The sequence below is a fragment of the Chironomus tepperi genome, unplaced genomic scaffold (genome assembly GCF_022539635.2).
Source record: "Chironomus tepperi strain 1889 unplaced genomic scaffold, CSIRO-AGI_Ctep_v1 contig_354, whole genome shotgun sequence".
Classification (NCBI taxonomy): Eukaryota; Metazoa; Arthropoda; class Insecta; order Diptera; family Chironomidae; genus Chironomus; species Chironomus tepperi.
Genome location: NW_027226476.1, coordinates 3,842,330 through 3,863,242, shown reverse-complemented (window position 1 = coordinate 3,863,242; position 20,913 = coordinate 3,842,330). Strand labels below are relative to the sequence as shown.

General features: G+C 35.7%; 6 protein-coding genes across 6 annotated transcripts; 4 read left to right on the top strand and 2 right to left on the bottom strand.

Annotated features, from left to right (window-relative positions):
* Positions 1-665: 665 nt before the first annotated feature.
* Positions 666-3,680, bottom strand: LOC139094458 (uncharacterized). Its single transcript, XM_070645493.1, has 4 exons — positions 3,542-3,680; positions 3,248-3,350; positions 2,684-2,893; positions 666-2,027 (listed from the first exon to the last, which is right to left on the bottom strand). The coding sequence occupies exons 1-4, from the start codon at positions 3,622-3,624 to the stop codon at positions 666-668; spliced, it is 1,758 nt and encodes a 585-aa protein (XP_070501594.1). The 5' UTR covers positions 3,625-3,680.
* An 830-nt stretch (positions 3,681-4,510) lies between these two features.
* On the top strand, positions 4,511-4,946 carry LOC139094457 (vitelline membrane protein 15a-2-like). The gene is made up of 2 exons (XM_070645492.1): positions 4,511-4,727; positions 4,795-4,946. Exons 1-2 carry the CDS (start codon positions 4,511-4,513, stop codon positions 4,944-4,946), a joined length of 369 nt encoding a protein of 122 aa, XP_070501593.1.
* Positions 4,947-5,794: 848 nt separating this feature from the next.
* Positions 5,795-7,326, top strand: LOC139094321 (toll-like receptor 6). The gene is made up of 2 exons (XM_070645350.1): positions 5,795-5,927; positions 5,999-7,326. The coding sequence occupies exons 1-2, from the start codon at positions 5,911-5,913 to the stop codon at positions 7,308-7,310; spliced, it is 1,329 nt and encodes a 442-aa protein (XP_070501451.1). The 5' UTR covers positions 5,795-5,910; the 3' UTR covers positions 7,311-7,326.
* A 1,443-nt stretch (positions 7,327-8,769) lies between these two features.
* On the top strand, positions 8,770-11,296 carry fws (four way stop). The gene is made up of 2 exons (XM_070645319.1): positions 8,770-8,924; positions 8,988-11,296. The coding sequence occupies exons 1-2, from the start codon at positions 8,885-8,887 to the stop codon at positions 11,225-11,227; spliced, it is 2,280 nt and encodes a 759-aa protein (XP_070501420.1). The 5' UTR covers positions 8,770-8,884; the 3' UTR covers positions 11,228-11,296.
* A 1,298-nt stretch (positions 11,297-12,594) lies between these two features.
* Positions 12,595-16,490, top strand: LOC139094312 (probable tubulin polyglutamylase ttll-15). Its single transcript, XM_070645339.1, has 6 exons — positions 12,595-12,688; positions 12,767-13,029; positions 13,464-14,058; positions 14,256-14,445; positions 15,144-15,364; positions 16,128-16,490. The coding sequence occupies exons 2-6, from the start codon at positions 12,804-12,806 to the stop codon at positions 16,441-16,443; spliced, it is 1,548 nt and encodes a 515-aa protein (XP_070501440.1). The 5' UTR covers positions 12,595-12,688; positions 12,767-12,803; the 3' UTR covers positions 16,444-16,490.
* Positions 16,491-18,019: 1,529 nt separating this feature from the next.
* Positions 18,020-20,088, bottom strand: LOC139094308 (balbiani ring protein 1-like). Its single transcript, XM_070645334.1, has 2 exons — positions 18,694-20,088; positions 18,020-18,626 (listed from the first exon to the last, which is right to left on the bottom strand). Exons 1-2 carry the CDS (start codon positions 20,072-20,074, stop codon positions 18,292-18,294), a joined length of 1,716 nt encoding a protein of 571 aa, XP_070501435.1. The 5' UTR covers positions 20,075-20,088; the 3' UTR covers positions 18,020-18,291.
* Positions 20,089-20,913: the final 825 nt, after the last annotated feature.

Sequence of the window (20,913 nt, the reverse complement as noted above, 5' to 3'; positions counted from 1 at the left end):
CAAAAGATCCGCGAATACTGATCTAATATAGGACTGTAATGATCCCTTATACAAAAGATCCGCGAATACTGATCTAATATAGGACTGTAATGATCCCTTATACAAAAGATCCGCGAATACTGATCTAATATAGGACTGTAATGATCCCTTATACAAAAGATCCGCGAATACTGATCTAATATAGGACTGTAATGATCCCTTATACAAAAGATCCGCGAATACTGATCTAATACAAAATAATATGCAATGCTGATCTAAAATAAGTAAATAGTGATATGCTTCAGTAAAAATTGAAATTTAAATTTCAATTTGTCATTTTAACAAGGTTTTCGTCCTAAAAATTATCACTTTCATAAGAAAATTTAATAAAATTTTCAAAAATTAAAAAAATCGAAAAAAATTTTTTTTGTTAAATTTTACTCAAAATCACAATAAATTTGCTTTTTAATTACAAATTACCAATTTTCTGCTAGTTTTAATCATTTTTAACCAAAAAAATTGAATTCGAAAATTTCATATATTGGCCCCCCGTATAACAGACTTTTACCTATTTTAAAATTAATTTTATTTTATTTTATTTTATTTTATTTTATTTTATTTTATTTTATTTTAATATTAATTGAAGAATATTTAAATTTGAATTCATTCCAGCATAAAGTATGTCCCTAAAATTCCCAATTAAACACCCCCAAATTCCCATCCATTTTGCCTCTGTATCTCTTATCAAACCACGAATCTACAGACAAAAAATTCTTGAATTGACTCAATTTTGCAAATCTATCCAAAATGTCCTCGTCCGACGGTCGATCAGAGAATATTTTTCTCGTCCACTTTGCCTTTGTGATTGAAATGTTATCAGAATATCCAATTTCATTGGCATTATCATCCCATTTTGAGCTATACTTTGAAGCATTATCCTGATAGGAATCATCAAAATTTTTAGACTGCAGCACTGAACTTGGTGTGTCGTCATCCTCATCATCACTCCAGCCTCGAAGTTTTCTCTTTTGAATTATTGGTAGATCTGACGATGCATCCACTTCCGATGTTGAACTTATGTAGTTATTTTGTGGACTTGAGCTGAAATTTTGTGAATTTTGATTGGAATTACAGTTATTAGGCTCATCATCTTCCTCATCAGACCATCCTCGAAGTTTCCTTTTCTTCTGATTACTTGGAATGTCTTCATTGCTATTGTAGCTGGATTCTTCATTTTGTGGACTATTTGGGATATCTTGAGTGCCTTTATCAATATTTTCTATAAATATTGAGTCATTTTTATTGTAATTTCCGGAATTTGACCTTTCAAACCTTTCATTTGAGTAGCTTTGACTTGCAGATCTTTGGCTGTGCCCACTTGAACTGTAATCATGTCTTAAATGACTCTTTTGATATCCAACAGATGATTCTCGACTTCTAGATGGCTCACGACTTCTATTGTCTCTAACAAAATCTCTTTTATCCTTAAAATCGCGACATTTTGAAGAGTCACGTGTACCTGATGAATCATCACTTCCATGCCTGTCTTGTGACCTTGAATGTCGATGATAATTTTGAGAATTATGGCTTGAAGTTGACACATTTGAATCAGATTCTCTTGACATTGCCCTACATTGACGGCTTTCTGGCCTGCTGTATGGAGAGTTGCGAGATCTTGAGCCATTTGGACTGTTTGAATGATATCGAGAATATTTATTGTCTTGCTGGAAGTGACTTTGATTGCTTCTGAAACTATCTGTGCTGCTTTCTCGATAATTTCTGCTGTTTTTATGGAAATTTGTGTAATTTTTGGCATCGGAATTATCATTACTTTTAGGAACATCATCTTCATCGTCACTCCAACCTCTAAGATCCTTTTTTGGTTTCTTAAAAATGTATGGAACGTCTGCATATTCATCATTGTTTGTAATTTGATAATTATTATCACTGATTACTGATTGATGATCAGATTGATCTAAATGTTGATTGTTACTTGATATTGTTGAATCATGTAGATGAGATGATGGATTGTTGAGCGTGTTGTCTGCCTAAAATAAGAAAATAGTAAGTAATTGGTTAAATAAATGAATTAATTGATGTATATATGTAAGGTAAGACGTGAAGTTGCCTTGTGCACACCGTAATGGCTTATGTCGATCCACTTTTATAGTGAAAAATGCAGTTCGCCGTATTGTGTCGCTCGGAAAAAATGAGACTGGAATGACAACGGGTGACTTTCTGGATGGAAAGAGATCTCGAGGTAGAAAAAGAGCTCATGAGGTTGCTGGGAAATTAGAAACTGGCGGAAGTTCTAAACAGACCCAGCATTGGCACACATTTCATTACCCAGGATATACCAATTTCGCAAAAGCACCAAAATTTAACTAGACATTTGGAATCGAACTTGGGTCGTTGGGATCGATTGACTCTTTAACAACTGACTTTCTTATCTCCTATACGGTAAAACTCTAAATTTTTGTAAATCCTTCTCTTGATGTTGTTCTCTTGTCGGATAATATAATAAAATCTATATTATAAAACCCAATTTCTTTGCTGGAAGAACGGAAGCCATTTTATGAAGCCATGTGAAGCCGAAAATTAAGGGGTATCAAGGGGTATGGGGGTGTAATGTGATGCCACATGAAGCTATGTGAAGCTGAAAATTCTGAAGATACTCTAATACAAAATAAACAACTCAACCAACCTGATCATCATCCCCATGCCTATCATCCGAACTTTCATGTTGTTCATGTTCATTATCATTCAGTTCTGTTTTAACTGATCTCGACTCCTCAGAAGATGCTCTTGATGTCTTCAATTTTGCATTTTTTGTCTCCAATTCCTCATCATCAGTTTGATTATTTTGTATATAATTTAAAACATTTTTTCTGTCGATGCACGTTTTCTTGTGAAGCTGTAAAATAAGCATTAAGTTTCGGGTTACATCCTTTCAAGAATTTAATTTTTATGTGTGAGTTTCGATATTTGAGACTTGAGAATAAACAAATTAGGTGACTTTATGTAATTGTGTGACTGTTTTATGATTTATAGACATTTTTAGCACTTTGTTTGGAATTAATGAGATCATTTAAGATGCAGCATAAATGATTTTAAAAATTTCATGTATATTTTAGCATAAAATATGCCAAAAATGGCACCAAATGAGCAAAGATCGGTTAATTGATCGAATAACTGGTCACAGACCGGAATGACTCTAATTTGTTCTATTCGAAGTAATTTTTAATTAAAAAAATCAATAAAAACTTACATAAAATTCAGGTTTTGGGATTATGTGAGATGAATTGAATGGACAAGTCTCTAAAGCATCTCCTGTGTATGATTTACGGCACTTTATTAGATGATTATTGAACCTAAAAAGAGAATTTATGTCTTATGATTTACTGTGTGCATTTTATGGACTCTCGAGATCAAGATATACTGAAAAATCAGCTTCGATCATTCATTTTAAGCAATGTGCCCTCGTGAGCCATAGCTGAGGAAGTAAGTAATTAAGTATCCTCGACTAAAACACAATTGACTCCAAATTCATTCAATTTCTTACCGAAAGTTCAACACGACATGTGCCTTATTGTATGGACAAACAGTCGTTTGCTCTGCATCTGGCACCGAGTCATTGTAATTCATTTTACAACTGCAAATTTAACTAAACTTTATTTAAAGAAATTCTAAACACGTCTGACTTCCTTGATAGTTTCTCACTCGACTGTGTGCAATCGAAAGAGCTTAAAATGTGTATGCAGAAAGTGAAATGAGCTTGAAAATGGAACGAAATGTAGAAACTGGAGAAATTAAGCTTAGAAAGTTCAAGTAGACAGGATGTTTGATTAGAGGATTTAAAATATTTTATGGGACTTAAGACGATTTTATAGGATGCTATACAGCTAAATAGAGTTACAATTTCTGGTAAATTCAGCCTGATAGGCCTGAAAGCATGACAGGTTTCGATGTCCAAAACTCCAAATTATCAAAGAAGCTCGACTTATTTAACCGACTTAAAACCCTCAAAAAGGCTAAAGTGACTCTAACTTATTGAATTCGAATCCTGAATTAAGTTAGAGGAACACTGGCCTGGGGCCGGATATTTGATAGATTAACCGGCTTCAGATATTCGTTTCAGAAATATTAGTTATTATTTTATTTAAATTTTATCAAACTTATATAATTTTAACACTTTTAAAATTATTTCCAATAAATCAACATAAAACCGGCAAAAAATCAGAGTCAACAAAATAAATCTATACTTCATGCTAACCTATTTACGTAATTGAACAAATTTTCAGAAACAGCAATTAAAAGAGTTTAAGATAGTCAGCATAAAAATCATTTAAAGTTCATTCATTGAAAATGCAAAATTCTGCAATTTTTTCACCAATTATTTGCGTCACATGAGTCAATTGCTTAATGGCAATCAATCAACAAATTCAATATAAAAGCAGCATAGAATTTATTCAGAAGCATCAGTCTTCGTTAGTATTTCAAGTAATTAAAGCAACTACATTAACTTAGAATCATGAAAGTCATCGCAATCGTAGTTTTTGCCGGAATCTGGGCATCATCATCAGCTCAGTATCAACCATCATATACGTTGACTGCTCCAGCTCCATATCAACCATCACCACCACCTGCTGCATCATATCAACCATCAATCTACTCTGCTAAAACAGGATATGGACCAGTTCAAGTTGGAATGCCCGTTCCTTACACTTATCCATCTCCAGCACCTCCAGGTAAGAATTTTAATTTTTTTAATTAATTTATGAATATTTTTTACTTAATTTTCTTCAATTTTTACAGTTCCATGTCCAACAAATTTGCTCCTTAGCTGTGCTCCATCAGTTGCACCAGTTCCATGCCAATCTGTAACTTATGAAAAACCAATCCCACCACCACCACAACCACCACCTACTTATACAAAACCAGCACCACTTCCACCAAACTACCAATAAGACATCAATTGATTGCTTGATAAACTCAGAAATAGAACTGAAATGGATGAAAAGATTTAATTGAAAATTTGTAATTTATTTAAATTTTGCTACAAAAATTATGAATAAAAAAATATTTGTGCAATTCCTTTTATAAGGAGAAAAAGTAATAATTATCAACTTTTTAATCTTTTATGTCCGCACAGCTTTATAAAGGAATCGATTTTTTGACAATTTTAGGTACTGTCCAATTTATTATCATAGCTTTTAATGGATATCCTGCAAAGATCTGTTTATTATCAATGAACATCAAGTTCTGCACAATTTTCCCAGAGTGTCTATGCTACTATTGGTCACAAGTGGCCACGTCTATACTAGTTTGATCCATGATATGTATCAAGCCCTAATCAATTGAACATTACAGCAATATCTTCGAAATTAAACTCAAATCGGACAAGTCACGACGTGGAAATCAAATCTGGATAAATAAATTAAGAAGCTGACACTTCAATCCATGGACAGCATGTGTGCCACAATATACACGTGTGCCATGATTGCTGCTCGGTTTTGCGTAAACATCGCAAATATCAGCCTTACCAAAATGTATTACACAAAAAGAATTTATATAGAAGAGGTCATAAAAAGTATATAGAATATAGACAGCGATAGTCAAGTGACGGTCAACAACAGCATCAATATCAGCTCAAAATCCTTATCAATGCTAAAATTCTCGCCGGTTTTTTCTACTCAAAATCCGGATTTGACTTATCATCAGTTCCAATACTCTCAAAAATTGGTCGCGTGTGTTTTTGGGAAATAATTTTGTATAAAAGCAGTTCCTGTGCTGTTCTGGCTTCACTTTCAAATCATCTGTCTTAAATTGAGGATCATTCTGAAGAAGCTGTGAGCTGTGCCTTGATTTGGTCAACAATTTCAATTTATATCCTGCATTTGGGGACTTTGTGTTGGACATAAAATTGTGAAAATGTTCAAAATAATTATGTGAGTTAAATTTGTTAAACTAGTTCAGCTTTATTGATGCTTAATTGTCTATTTTTAACTTATTCGACTAGATTGCTTCTGTGCATGACTTTGGCACTCTTTGGATCATCACAATCAGCATCACTTGGGTGTCAATTTTATACAAGTGATTGGGGCTATTCATTAGGGAGAGTTTATTGTTGCAGTGTTAAAAATTCAGTCGCAATAACTTCACTTGATGCTGCACAAATTGACTCAGTGACTGGCACATATCAGGCTGGCTATAATAATGACAATGTTGAGGTTTTTCAGGTTCATAATAAAGGACAAATTCATTATTTTCCACGTGGATTAAACAAAATATTTAAGAATCTTAAAGGAATTTCCATTAGATACACTGGACTTAAGGAAATTCATCAAAGTGACTTGAAACATTTCCCAAATTTAAAGTATCTTTATTTGCCCTACAATAATTTAGAAATATTGGAAAAGGATTTATTTGAGTTTAATCCAAATTTAGAGTACATTTCTTTAAATTCTAACAAAATTTCGCATATTGATCCAAATGTGTTTGACAAGCTGACTAAACTGAAGACTTTATACCTAATCTCAAATGTATGTATCAACATGGATGCTTCCAACAAACCAACAGCTGTTCAAAATGTCATCAAAATAGCAAAAAACCAATGCACAACTTCAGATTATTCAAATTTGGAGCAAAAAGTCAAGAACCTCGAAGCTGAATCTTCAATATTAAGTTCAGAACAGCTCAAGGAAAAACTGGGAAAATTGGAAAATGAAGTGGAAAATTCAAAATTTCAAAATTCATTTCAAAGCAAACTTCAAGGCTTAAGAGCTAGTCTAGCCAAAACAACCACAACCACAACGGAACCAACAACAACTTCAACAACAACAGAAAGCTCAAAATTCGAGACATGCTCAGCATTAGAGTCCAAAGTTGACAAAATAGCAGAAAATTTGACAGATTTGATGACCCTTGCTACAAATGGACCTGACACTCAGCAATGCGCAGCACTTCAAGACAATATCAACGAAAATTTCACAAAAATGAGTCAAAATATCGCAAAAATTGATGAGAAATTGAGTGGAACTGCTGCACAGATGAACAACAGCCAATGCGATGCACTGAAAGATGACTTAAGGAACCGCAATGAGGACATCGACACAAAATTGGAAATTCTTGATGAAAGTGTACAAAATACCAAAACATCAATGCTCAGAGAGATCCAAAATATTAAAAATGCGGCCACAACTGATCATGCTGGACTTTTGTCATCATTGAGATTCAGAACTGACAAGCTCGAGAAGGCAATGAAGGAACAAGGTCAAAAAATTGATGAAAAGTTGACAAAAATTATGAAGGCACTTAACATTAATGAATAATTATGGAACTTGTGAATAAAGCAATTTTAGTCATTGCCAAATTTGTTCTTTTTTATGGCTTTTCAGTTCCTTTATGACCAATTCGAGGGACGTATTAATGAGAATTTTGGGGATCAAACCCCATCTTTCTCGATACAACAAAATTCCATCAGACTCAATCTCCTTCCATTTCTGACTAAGCCCCTGAGCAATTCCAATCAGATATGGCAGGACTCTAATGTGGAAGCGCCAACTAAAAAGAAAGTGGACTTCCATAATGTTGGCGACTTTTTGGAATTTTGGAGTCTGGACTCGCAAAAGTCCTATTAACTCTAGTTCCAATGCTGATCACCAGTTACAAACTGTCAGCGAGCATGCAACCTAATCGTCTGTTGCAGCATAAGGCAACTCATATGAGAATTACAATATTACTTGTGTCGAAATAAAGATCATGTCGGCAAATTAAGTATTGCTGTCAAAAAGACTTCTTATGGATTCACATATCATCCGTTCTAGAGTCATTGATCATTAGGCATTAGGAAGATTTGTGGCATTTACTATCCAAAAGTCATTAGTAATTCTGATCTGTATAAGATGACAAACCAGCAAGTCATCGCTGTCGAGATTGGAAAAATACAGTGGAGATGGATCGGTAACACTTTAAGGCACTGTTTTGACTGTTTTGGAACGTTAAAGGCAAAAGGAGTGTTGGCAGAAGGAAAATTACTTGGCGTACAACAGTAGAGAAGGAGGCAGAACAACAACAAAAGAAGTTAGCAGAAGAAGCCGTTATAGCCTGGAACAGAAACTTGTTTAATCACTTTATTAACGCCCTACGATTCACAGTGGATCAATTGGAACCAATCATCATCATCATCATCATCATCATCATTTTCATCATCATAATCATCATCATCGTCAGGCTGCTATGGGTAGATATCTAGTGAAGCTTCCCAAACTTTAGTAAAGTCTTTAAGTCTGATCCACTTAGAAGAAAACCACGAGGAAGGCAAAAGGAGACTGTTGATAGAGACAGTGAAGCACTTGGTGTTGGTAATTGGCAAGCGGTTGCCAGCGATGGAATCAGCTTCAGATGCAAAATGAGGGAAGTCATGGATCAAAGCTGATGTGTAGAGCAAGTGAAGGACTAACATGAATAGAGACCGCTATTAGGGACCGCAGTGGTCTTTCTGTACTATGAAAGTAAGCTTTTTGCCTGTTAGGGATGCAAGTCAGTAAATAGCACCAAACAGGTTGTCCACTGCTAGTTTAATGGCTTCTAAAATGTCCTGTATTTAAATTTTGAAACATTTTTTATTAGTAAGCATTGAAAAGATTCAAAAAGTCCTTAAATTTTCATCATCTTGAGCGGTCGTCAATCAAAAAGTTTCACATTCAATTCCATTCCGTTCCTGTTGAGGATTGTAAACAAAAAGTTTCTAAAATCATAAAAAATTGTTGTGCTGAATACAAAGTTTGTGTTGTTATTTCTCATTTTTAGTCAATCAGCTGCCACGAATCATCGGAAAATTAGAAAATCAATCAACTAAGGTGGATATACGAGAATTTTATGGAATAATTGAAGGACATCTAAAATGGTTCAGACATCAGTAATTGATAGAATTGAGAATGATGGTAAAATTGAGTCAATTTAATGGACAATTTTAATAATTTTAATAATTTCCAATTATTTTCTAGATTTCCTCAAGAACTTCCTTCACAATGAAAGTTCATCCTCATCATCCCAAAACCTTTCATTTCCCGAGCAAATCAAGAAACTCACCGACGGTCTTGACATCATTTCCACTGAATTAAAGCAAAAAATTCGTCACGATTATCCAAATCTTATTAAACATTCAGCAAATGCATCAAAATTGATGGTTGCACTTGAGTCACTCAATGATGACCTAACGCAGCTTCACACGGGTGTCGATAGCCTTAAGAAGCATGTCTATGTTCCATATGAGAAGCTTGAAAAGCAAATTGTTGTTTGTGAACGACTTTACAATACATCGCAGTTGATGAGGAAAATTCAGAGGTTCTTGCAGCTGTACAGGAAGTTGAAAGAGACATCAGAGCTGAATAAGCAGGCATTGTTGGTCTATGAGCTTGATGGACTTGTTAATGATAAAGATTTGAAGAAAATTAATATTTTAATTGATGAACGAGCAGCAGTGATTAATTTAAAGCAGAAGCTCCTGCACATTGCAAATCGTGACTTGCTGAATGGAATTCAGGATATGGACGAGACAACAATTATGAAAAGTTTGGAAATTTATCGAAATTTGGATGTTCTTGGATCATTTTTAGATAATCAAATTGAAAGTTATTTGAATGATGTCCGACAAAGTATTAAGCAGTGCTTTAATGGAGCTGACTTGCAGACATTACAAAAGACGTCCATTAAAGGATCACCATCGACAGTTACTGGACTATCAAAAGCATCAAAATTACCAGGACGTGTTCCACAGCTGACGACATCAATGAATTTTAAGGCAAAACTTCTTGCAGCACTCGAGTGGCTGTTTACTGACGAATTAGTCACAATTTGTGAGCAGATTGTTGTGATTGATGGATGTTTAAAGAAAATCACGAGTGGATATATCACTGAAAATCCAAGTAAAGATTTTATGAAGAAATTTTCACGTAAACTTTGTGACTTGCTGAAAATGTCATTTGAGGAGTCACAGGTTCATGTCTTGCAAAATTTACAGCAAAGTCTGCCTAAATTGCTTGCATTTTTCAATAATCTACAGTCAAAAGTCAGCAATAAGGAGTTGGAACTAGACAAGACAATTTTTAGTTCTTTAAAATCCGGTTATATTGAAAAATGTGCTGCAAATTTAAAGATTCCAGCACATGAGCTGCTCACTGAAGAAGTCATCGACCAAATGGTCAAAAATGCCACAACGGAACTGACTGTGAGCTTAATTGATGATGATTTACTTAATTCAGTCATCAGTGTCCTTTGTGCATGCAACAATGACTTGACAACAAAAATCAAGTCAAATGTTAAATTTGGCAATGATGCTGATCAGGTCCTGACCATTCCAAATGCAGCACAAATGCAGAACATAAATGCTGCAAATTTAATTTATCATCATCAACTGAAGATGGATGAGATGCTTGCTGGCTTGGATATGGAGAAAAGGGATAAAATGTCATATGAGAGGATCCGAAGGAATGTCGAGGATGAACGGAAAGTCACAATTTTAATTTTACAGCAACTGCTGACTCAAATCATGTCCAATATCAACAACATCCTTCTATCGATGCATCGTGAACCTTCATTGAATTCTGACAACATTAACATCACATCCGCATCACTTTACATGCGTGAATTTCAAGACTTTTTAAATCGTTCCTGGTCATCGCACATGACACCATTTAATGACAAGATTGCAGTCACAAGAATCGCAACTGATTTGGCCAACAAGACAATTGAACTTTTTATACAAAATCTGTCAATTCTTCGTCCTATTTCGACTAAAGGACGTCAACGTATCAAGTCAGACTGTTCACATCTTGAGAACTTGCTGCAAACAATCTTGACTGATATGTCAGTGCTTGGCAATAGCTATCGCATGCTGAGAATGATTTCATCATTTATTGTCGAAACACCTGAAAAACTTGTTGAATTTGAGAATAATTTGATTCCATCTTATATCATATTATTCATGCTTTTTGGACATGCGGCTGAGGACTTGAAGTCACCACATAAAGCTGCTGGATGGACGGATGAGAAGTTGATACAATGGCTTAGAGAACATAAGGATCGTGAACGATTGGAACTGATTAGTGGTGCATTATTGAAATATAGGAATTATATTAGGGAGAAGAACAAGTCACAGTATGATCCAGTCTATCCATTGCTGTCTAAAATATTGGAAAAGTCAATGATTCCATATCAGAAGCAACCAGCACGTGGATTATTGTAATCTATTAATGTTAATGATTTAATATTTGAAATATTTAATAAAATTAATATGAAAAATTAATCAAAAAAGTTTCTAAATTTTTCGAATGTCTAGTAGGTCGTGGACTGCGATTTTTCATCTTCGGACCCTAATCTTTATTCTAAGTATCTGTCTAGAGGCATCAAATCCAATTCTTGAAATGCACTCCTAGTGTCTAATTACTAAGGTTTGGATCTGGTTCGGACAAAATCTACCATAGCATGAAAAGAGCTACCCTAGCTTGCTCTTAAGGGCAGAGAAAGGTTAAAGCAACACTCACGAGCATCATCATGTAGTATATATACAGTTAGTAAGCTCTAGAGACCATACACTTTATCTGTTAGGGCAAGTTAGGCTTTGTCAATTTAAAGCGCATTTTGTAAAACCGCAGATCTGCATTTCATGTGTTTTAGAGGTTAGATCTGCAGTTTTTGGATGTACCGACGTCTAAGGACACAAATGTTGTTTTTTATTTTTTCAGTAGGCATAGCTTATCAAATTAATTCGGATGAATATCAGAGCTATTATTAAACTTCCTACAATTCTTAGATTTGTATCTAGATTGATCCTAGACAGGCACTTAGTCACATTGTGGATGATTAAAGGGTTAGAAGAAATTGTGATTGTTTATTCCAAGAGTTTGAAAAGGTTGCACTGTTCTAGACATCCAACTCGGCATGTATCATTCGCAAGAATACAAATTGTGGTCAAGACCCTGGACACCAGATTGTGCAGAGCTGGATCCAAATTATCATCATCATTGACCATAAATCAAATAAAATCAAGGGGATTTTTATTACATCGGAAATTGTAAAATATTATTGGAAATACTAATTTTATGTTGTCGTAGTAGTTGCTAAAATACCTAAATTACGTTACATTATAACACATGTTGCCATTAGTAATGTTATTACTTTTTTTTGTAGAAAAGGTGTTTGGGGCTTCTCTCTTATTTAATAATGTGAATGACCCTCTTTTTGAACCTCCTCCAAACAGTACAACGGGTTCGTTAAGGCATCATTACGTCGCTGCGTCTGCGACAAGACATGTTGTCCAGAAGTCATCTTGAAGGCTGATAAAATCAATTTTTCCATTGTGCTGCTTGGGCCCCCTCACTCTCTTTCATTGGAAAGCTTGAGCAGAGTTGGAAAACAGGTGCCAGTGACAGGCAAAAACCGTACAAATTATTGATAATTTCCTACAAAACAATACAAATTATCAATAGTTTGTACTGTTTTCGCCTGTCACAGGCACCTATTTTTCAGCTCAAGCCGCTTGAGGTTTGACAGCCCCTCCTCCCCCTTCTCATCTCCCTTACTACAAGCGTTACGTAATATCTGAACGACCTCATTGAATTACACAAGACTCTAAAAATTGAGTACCAAGTATTTTATTGAGAGTAAAAAATTCAATTCATTCCTTCATCAGAACTGTAACGAGACGGTTTGTATTTATCAAAATTATCATCATTTTAAAACAGAAGTTTAAATAAATTGTTTAAAATTTATCTTAATAATTCAGTGTCAGCTGCAGCTATAGACAGGTGTATTCGAAGGACATGTCACCAAAAAAGAGTCAACCAAGTACAAAGTCATCTGAAAATTGGATTTTCATCATTTTAGTTGGAATTATTGTTATTTTAATAGCGATAATCTGCGGCTGTATTTTTAAGCCTGATGATCATGAAGAAGCAAATGTCCAAATAGCTGAAAAGTCAACAAATGTGGAAGAGTATAAGACTTTAAGATACTGGACAGTCGTTGTTGACGTATGGAATGAAAAAGGTAAGCGCTAGTCAGTGATCAGTTCGTTTATTGCCTCGTGTCATCGATGGTCAACGGATACAGGCTATCGGAGATCGTAGATGTCATCAAGGACCGGTTGACTTTCGTTAACAGATGTTAGTTTACAAATAACAGGTTGCCTTATAGGTACGCTTACAGATAACCTTACAAGTAAGCGTACCCGTAAGGTAACCTGTTAACTGTAAGGTAACAACAGCTTTTGATAGTCGACCGGTCCTCGATGACTTCTACCACCTTTAGAGGCCGTTGCCGGTGTCCCTTCATGTCAGGCTATATTCCCGGGACTTTTATCGATTGCCGTCGGTCAATTGTCAAATCTGACTTTAAACTTCTCAATTTGAGTTTCCGGACATAATGACAAATGCTTATGATTATGATCAATAATAATTAAACTCCACATTCCCTACTTTTAGGTCACTTCCGTACTATGGAACGAGTATGTGATAGTTTACAGTATAAATTTGTAAATGCATCAAATGGTGATGATTGGGACTTGCTGTGGACTATTGACAGTCCATTTTATTTACCAGGTGAACAGAGTCATCCACTTTATGCTGATGTAGATAGACATCCATTAAGATTGGAACAAAAAGTCAATCATTTTCCAGGAATGGAAATATTAAGCACAAAAGCTTACATGAATCGTAATAATGCACATTTAGAGTACATATTGCCATCATTTATTCTGCCAAAAGACAAAAAGAAGCTTCAGGAATTCATGCATAAGAATCCAGATGCCAAGTTAGTCGAGAAAAACATCTTCAATCGTGGTGTCTCAATTGTTGACAAGTCAGACATAATTTACGATGATTCCGATACATTTTATCAACAATTTATGAATAAGCCATTCCTGATTGATGGACATGCCTTTGATTTTGGTGTTTTTGTGTTAATTACGTCATTTGATCCAGTTAGAATCTATCGATTTGGTACGGATGTACTTTTTAGATTTTGTAAGGAAAAATATTATCCATTTGATGCTAAAAATCCAGATAAATATGTCGTACAGTAAGTAGTTATGCTATTGAATAGAGCTTGAAGTCAACTCGACTCAAATTGACTTTTGAATGCAAATTACGAGTCGACATCAAGCACTGGTTTTGATCAAATTAAATGACCGCTTTAGGGTACAGCAGTGATACTTCTGTACCATAAAAGCATGCTCTATGCTTATCCGGGGAATCTAAATTCACTTTTTTTTTTAGGGAAGGAATGCATCCGCCATTTACCATGCCAACATTTGAGAATGTATACAAGAGATTCCAATTTCCTATAATTAAACATTTTGAGAAAATTATTGCTGAAAAAGGATTTGATGTTAAGAAGTTTTGGAATCGAATTGACGACGCAATTGTGAAGATTGTTCGAAATTCTGAACCTTATATCACCAAAATTGTGAGTTTTATAATGATTTTGAATAATTTTATTAGCGGCGTATTCAGAAAGGAAGGAAGAGGTGTTGAGGGTCAAACCTCAGTGATAAGTGCCAAAAGTTCTAGTTTCAATCTCAGGCCATGTCTAATTTTTGAAGCTCTTTTGTCAGTTCCAGCGTTCTGTTTTCAATGCTCAGTTCTAATTTTGGGTGCAGTTTTGAGGTAGAGTTGGCAGGACTCCAATGTGAAGACACATCCACCGGACTCCATGGAGTTTGGATGAAAGTCCTGTCAATTCTATTTTGAGGTCATTGACACATAATGCGTCACTGCTATCCACAAGAATTTACTAGCATCTTCGAGATTGTCATGTCTGAATCTTGTGCATTCAAATTGTAACAAAGTGCATTGCATTGTACATCAAGTCTAATGACGTAGTCGTACATTTGCAATATGCAAATCATTAGAATACCACTTTAAACTGTAGGCCTAAAGCAGAGCTGGGCCTACAGTAGGCCTAAAGCAGATCCTAAACCTGTTTGTCACGTCACATTAGTGGCCCCATAAACCCTCCCTTCTTCACAACCAGAGTTGTTAGGACTCCAATGTGGAGTCCGGATTCGTCTTTTGAGTCCGGACTCCAAAGTCCTGCCAACTCTTTTCCGAACACGCTCCTGATTCAGATTACATTGATTCCTAAAACAACTTTAACTTTCACAGACCAAAGACTACAACTACTCAACACATCATTTCTATGAATTAGTTCGATTTGATTTTATTTTTGATGAAAATTTATCACCATATGTAATGGAAGTGAATATGAGTCCTAATATAACACCTGTCAGAAAAATAGATGAAGAATATTCAAAAATTTATGAGCAATTAATGTTCAATTTAGTAAAGATGATTGGTGCTGGATCGTATTTTGAGTTCATGTCAAGGTAAGATTCTTAGATCTGATTATGTAAATTTTATGACATTTAACAGCAGTGTTGACAGGACTCAAATTTAGGAGCCTTTGTTGGTGAACAGTGATGGGCAACCTGTATAACACGGAGCACAAGGGTGCCGCCAATAATTCTTGAAAATTTTATAAACTACATGCCTTTTACGGTGTTAGTCGCGATTTAGCACCATGGTGTGTAGTGTAATATAAAAGGTTGTCCACCACTGCTCTAAAGTAGAATTTGGAATCTAAAGAAATCACCTATAAAGTTTGAATTTGAACTTCCTGTGCCTGCAGTTCAGTCAACTCACCCAAATTGTACAAATCGGTTAAAAGATCCAATTCAGCCACAGACTGTCCAAACTCTGGACTTGATGGCGGATATGATTTAAATCCTGTGTCTTAATGAAGTCACGCTGGCCAAGGGGCGTATTCTAGGACACTCTATGGCGAATTACACTGTGAACTGAAAATCAATGTACTTTATACTAAGGAATTAAATACATTGAATTGTTACTTTGGTAGGATGACTTAGGGTGAGCATGATAAGTGTGGTTCTTGGAACCAACCGAAATTCGAGCAGATTTCAATCAAACTTCATACTGATTTCTGCTGAAATTTGGCCCATTCCAAGAACCATAACCACACTACCTCTAAAGTATACCCTAGGATCGCTAAATTTTGGATCAATTACCCGATTTGTGCTGTTCTGCTAGAAATTAAACATAAGAATTTAATCCTCACCTTCTTTCTTGTAGATTCAACGATTCAGACGTGATGATTGCAAACAAAAAGAACCTTGCCGTGGACATTCATTCATGCCTCAAGTTCAATTGTCATCGAAGTTGCGAACACATCAACTGTAAGCTATGCTTACCATGTATTAATGAAGAAAATATTTTTCAAATGCGCGAAGCATTTCGTGAGCACTTGTATCAAGGAAACTTCCGTAGACTCTATCCAGCCAAAAAGTTTTACTTTGATGAGAAATTTTTGAGTAAATTGACAGAAAAAAATAAATTTTCGTTAAAATGGTTTGAAGGTAAATGCCTTGAGGATGAAAATTGGTGTTGATTTTGATGCTAAATGTCAATAAAAAGCTTTTGGTTCTTGAAAATTTACTGGAAAGTGTTTTGTAATTTATCCCATAGCTTAGCCACTTGGGATCTTGTCCCCTCTAAGAATTGTAAGGCATCTGAGTCCATATTATGTAAATTAGCAGTTCCTTTAGTTTTAGGTAGATAGCCAGCAATCTAAGAGATGGGAGAGCAACATCACAAGAAACTAGCAGAAGTAGCTGTTTTGGTTAGGAACAGAAACCTGATCCACTGATTCATTAATTCCTTTCGATTCACAGTGGATCAATTATTATTATTATTATTTTATTTATACTTTTACGCCAAATCTGGCATTGTTTTTATACATAATATTGTGACACCAAGTTTCAATGATTCAAAGAAACTTGGGAGTTTATAACCGTAATTTATTATTTAAATACATATTGAAAGTAACGGAATTTTTAAATTTAAAATTAACAAAAATGACATATGAAAATTAACGGAAGTTCAAAATTTAAAATAAGAGTTCAAAATTTTGTAAACAAATAAATAAACTATATTCAACAATTAAATTTGTGAATTAGTTAGAATAATTAATCTTGTACAGCATATCCTGATCAGAGGCATTTCGTTAGTTGGATCATAGCAGCACGCATCAGTCTCGCTTCAATATTCAAGAAAAACAGCTAAGTATACAATCCAATTTTAATTTTACTTTTCCTTGCAATTTTTTAATTTAGTTTTGACATGTATTTTAGTTACACCATATTCATTGCGATAAACATTTCAAGTATTCATTCGAGAAGCAGTTTGAGATAAATGTCTGATTTCTGATTGTGCAGCGAAGTGCCCATTTAAACGCAACTGGATGTTTCAACATTTCAACTTATTCTCTAAATTTTTAAAATGTTCATAAAATTTAAGGTTTTCGTCAAGTGTCAAGCCTAGAAATAGGAATTAATCATCATCAACCTAAGAGCTGAACAAAGCTCTAACTCAAATTATGTGCATTAAATGTTATCAGACTGGCATCAGGCTTGACATGTAATAATAGCTCCTATTGAAGCTCCTTTAAATAAGGTCTATAAACTTCATTTTCTTGAAAAAAGCAAGAAAACTTATGGAAAGAAGCTGTTGAAAAAAGGCAGTTGTGCATTTAATAATGGAAATTGGCAGACGGAAGTAAGTGATAGAACCAGCCACAGGTGACACCTTAGGATGGCCATAGATCAAAATTAAAAATTATCTAATTTATACTAACTTACTTACTGGAATCATGCCCCGACTTGAAGCCTAGGTTGCTACCAAAGGCCTTCCAGCTGACACTGTTGCTGGCTTGTACAAATTCTCAGTTTTGACATCTAATTGACATTCCTGTTCTACGCCATATTGCTAATTTATAAATAAATGCTTAGATCCTGCTTTATAGCTAATAATGCAAATTCTCTTATGGACCGTTAATTTATAACGTAACTGCAAGCATTGTTAGACGCTTGACAAATAGATGATTTCTGGTGCTCTGTGCAGTCGTGGTACAAAATCGTATTGACTAGTGTCAATTGTCAATACAAATTGATTAAGACACAAAAGTATTCATTGCAGTGCGATAAAGACGCTTTATTTTGTATGAAAAAAGACAAAAATTTTCTTACACTAAAATTTTGCTTTATAGGAAAACAACAAAATAAAGACTTGGTGCAGGATAGACAAAAGTGATTCTAATTCAAAGTAGAGTATGGAAAGGATAGGATTAGTAGAAGTAAATGTATTATCTAATCACCACTTATTATAGGATAGGATTACTTAAGTAGACAATTTAGGACTTAAAATATGTGAGGAATTTAAAATAGTTTCTAGTAGTAATTTAAGAGTTGAGGACATCTTCCAAGCCTTTAACAGCATCTTGGAGTGCCTTGCCAAACTTCTCCTTCTTTTCAGGTGTCAATTTCTTGCCATCAACTTCAACACTTCCAGCTTCAATGTCACCACCTTGTGGTTTGAACAATTTAGCCAAAATGTCAAACATTCCAGTCTTTTTGGTGTTGGATTCTTCACATTCTGGGAATTTGGCACCATCGCAATTGCAGTTCTTCTTGCAACAATCTTTGTCATAGACATCACGGTAGAAGTATTTGAGTAATACATCAATGATCATCTTACGACGTTTACAATCAGGTGCACATGTACAGTCACAAGGTTCTAAAATATATATATAGGAACATATTAATCAATTAAGTATAATACAAAATATAATCTCATGACATACTCTTTGTAGTAACATCCTCGTCACTTTCACCGGAATCGACACATGTTGTTGGACCTTCTGGAACTGGTTTAGGATTACATTTACATGTTGCAGCATCAAAAACACCATCTGATTTGGAACATTTAGCACTTTCTCTTCTTCTCATTTCACTACCGCATTTCTCTGGTTTGCCTGATTTAGGTTTGTCTGTTCTTGGTTTGTCGGTCTTAGGTTTGTCAGTTCTTGGTTTATCAGATTTTGGCTTGTCAGATCTTGGCTTGCTTGATCCTGGTCTGCTTGATCTTGGCTTGTCTGTTCTTGGTCTCGAAGATCTTGGTTTGTCTGTTCTTGGTCTTGAAGATCTTGGCTTGTCTGATCCTGGAGCACTTGGTTTGCCAGCAGAGGTACATCTGCATCTATTAGCATTGAATCTTCCGTTTCTTCTTGCGCATTTAGATGCTTCCTTTCTTCTCATTGCACTACCGCATTTCTCTGGTTTGCCTGATTTAGGTTTGTCAGTTCTTGGTTTGTCGGTCTTAGGTTTGTCAGTTCTTGGTTTATCAGATTTTGGCTTGTCAGATCTTGGCTTGCTTGATCCTGGTCTGCTTGATCTTGGCTTGTCTGTTCTTGGTCTCGAAGATCTTGGTTTGTCTGTTCTTGGTCTTGAAGATCTTGGCTTGTCTGATCCTGGAGCACTTGGTTTGCCAGCAGAGGTACATCTGCATCTATTAGCATTGAATCTTCCGTTTCTTCTTGCGCATTTAGATGCTTCCTTTCTTCTCATTGCACTACCGCATTTCTCTGGTTTGCCTGATTTAGGTTTGTCAGTTCTTGGTTTGTCGGTCTTAGGTTTGTCAGTTCTTGGTTTATCAGATTTTGGCTTGTCAGATCTTGGCTTGCTTGATCCTGGTCTGCTTGATCTTGGCTTGTCTGTTCTTGGTCTCGAAGATCTTGGTTTGTCTGTTCTTGGTCTTGAAGATCTTGGCTTGTCTGATCCTGGAGCACTTGGTTTGCCAGCAGAGGTACATCTGCATCTATTAGCATTGAATCTTCCGTTTCTTCTTGCGCATTTAGATGCTTCCTTTCTTCTCATTGCACTACCGCATTTCTCTGGTTTGCCTGATTTAGGTTTGTCAGTTCTTGGTTTGTCGGTCTTAGGTTTGTCAGTTCTTGGTTTATCAGATTTTGGCTTGTCAGATCTTGGCTTGCTTGATCCTGGTATGCTTGATCTTGGCTTGTCTGTTCTTGGTCTCGAAGATCTTGGTTTGTCTGTTCTTGGTCTTGAAGATCTTGGCTTGTCTGATCCTGGAGCACTTGGTTTGCCAGCAGAGGTACATCTGCATCTATTAGCATTGAATCTTCCGTTTCTTCTTGCGCATTTAGATGCTTCCTTTCTTCTCATTGCACTACCGCATTTCTTGTCAGACTTAGGTTTGTCAGTTCTTGGCTTATCAGTTCTTGGTTTGCTTCTTGGTTGCTATCAGATTTTGGCTTGTCAGATCTTGGCTTGCTTGATCCTGGTCTGCTCGATTCTTGGCTTGTCTGTTCTTGGTCTTGAAGATTCTTGGTTTGTCTGTTCTTGGTCTTGAAGATCTTGGTTTGCTGATCGTGGAGCAGCTTGGTTTGTCAGCAGAGGTACATCTGCATCTATTAGCATTGAATCTTCCCTTTCTTTTGCGCATTTAGCATGCTTCTGCTTTCGTTCTCATTGCACTAGCGCATTTCTTGTCTTAGGTTTGCCAGATCTTAGGCTTGTCAGTTCTTGGTTTGCTTGATCCTGGCTTGCTTGAGGTTTGTCAGTTCTTGGCTTATCAGATTTTGGCTTGTCAGATCTTGGCTTGCTCTGATCCTGGTCTGCTTGATCTTGGCTTGTCTGTTCTTGGTCTCGAAGATCTTGGTTTGTCTGTTCTTGGTCTTGAAGATCTTGGCTTGTCTTGATCCTGGAGCACTTGGTTTGCCAGCAGAGGTACATCTGCATCTATTAGCATTGAATCTTCCGTTTCTTCTTGCGCATTTAGATGCTTCCTTTCTTCTCATTGCACCTGCGCATTTCTCTGGTTTGCCTGATTTAGGTTTGTCAGTTCTTGGTTTGTCGGTCTTAGGTTTGTCAGTTCTTGGTTTATCAGATTTTGGCTTGTCAGATCTTGGCTTGCTTGATCCTTGTCAGTTCTTGGCTTGATCTTGGCTTGTCTGTTCTTGGTCTTGTCTGATCCTGGTTGTCGGTCTGTTCTTCCTGGCTTG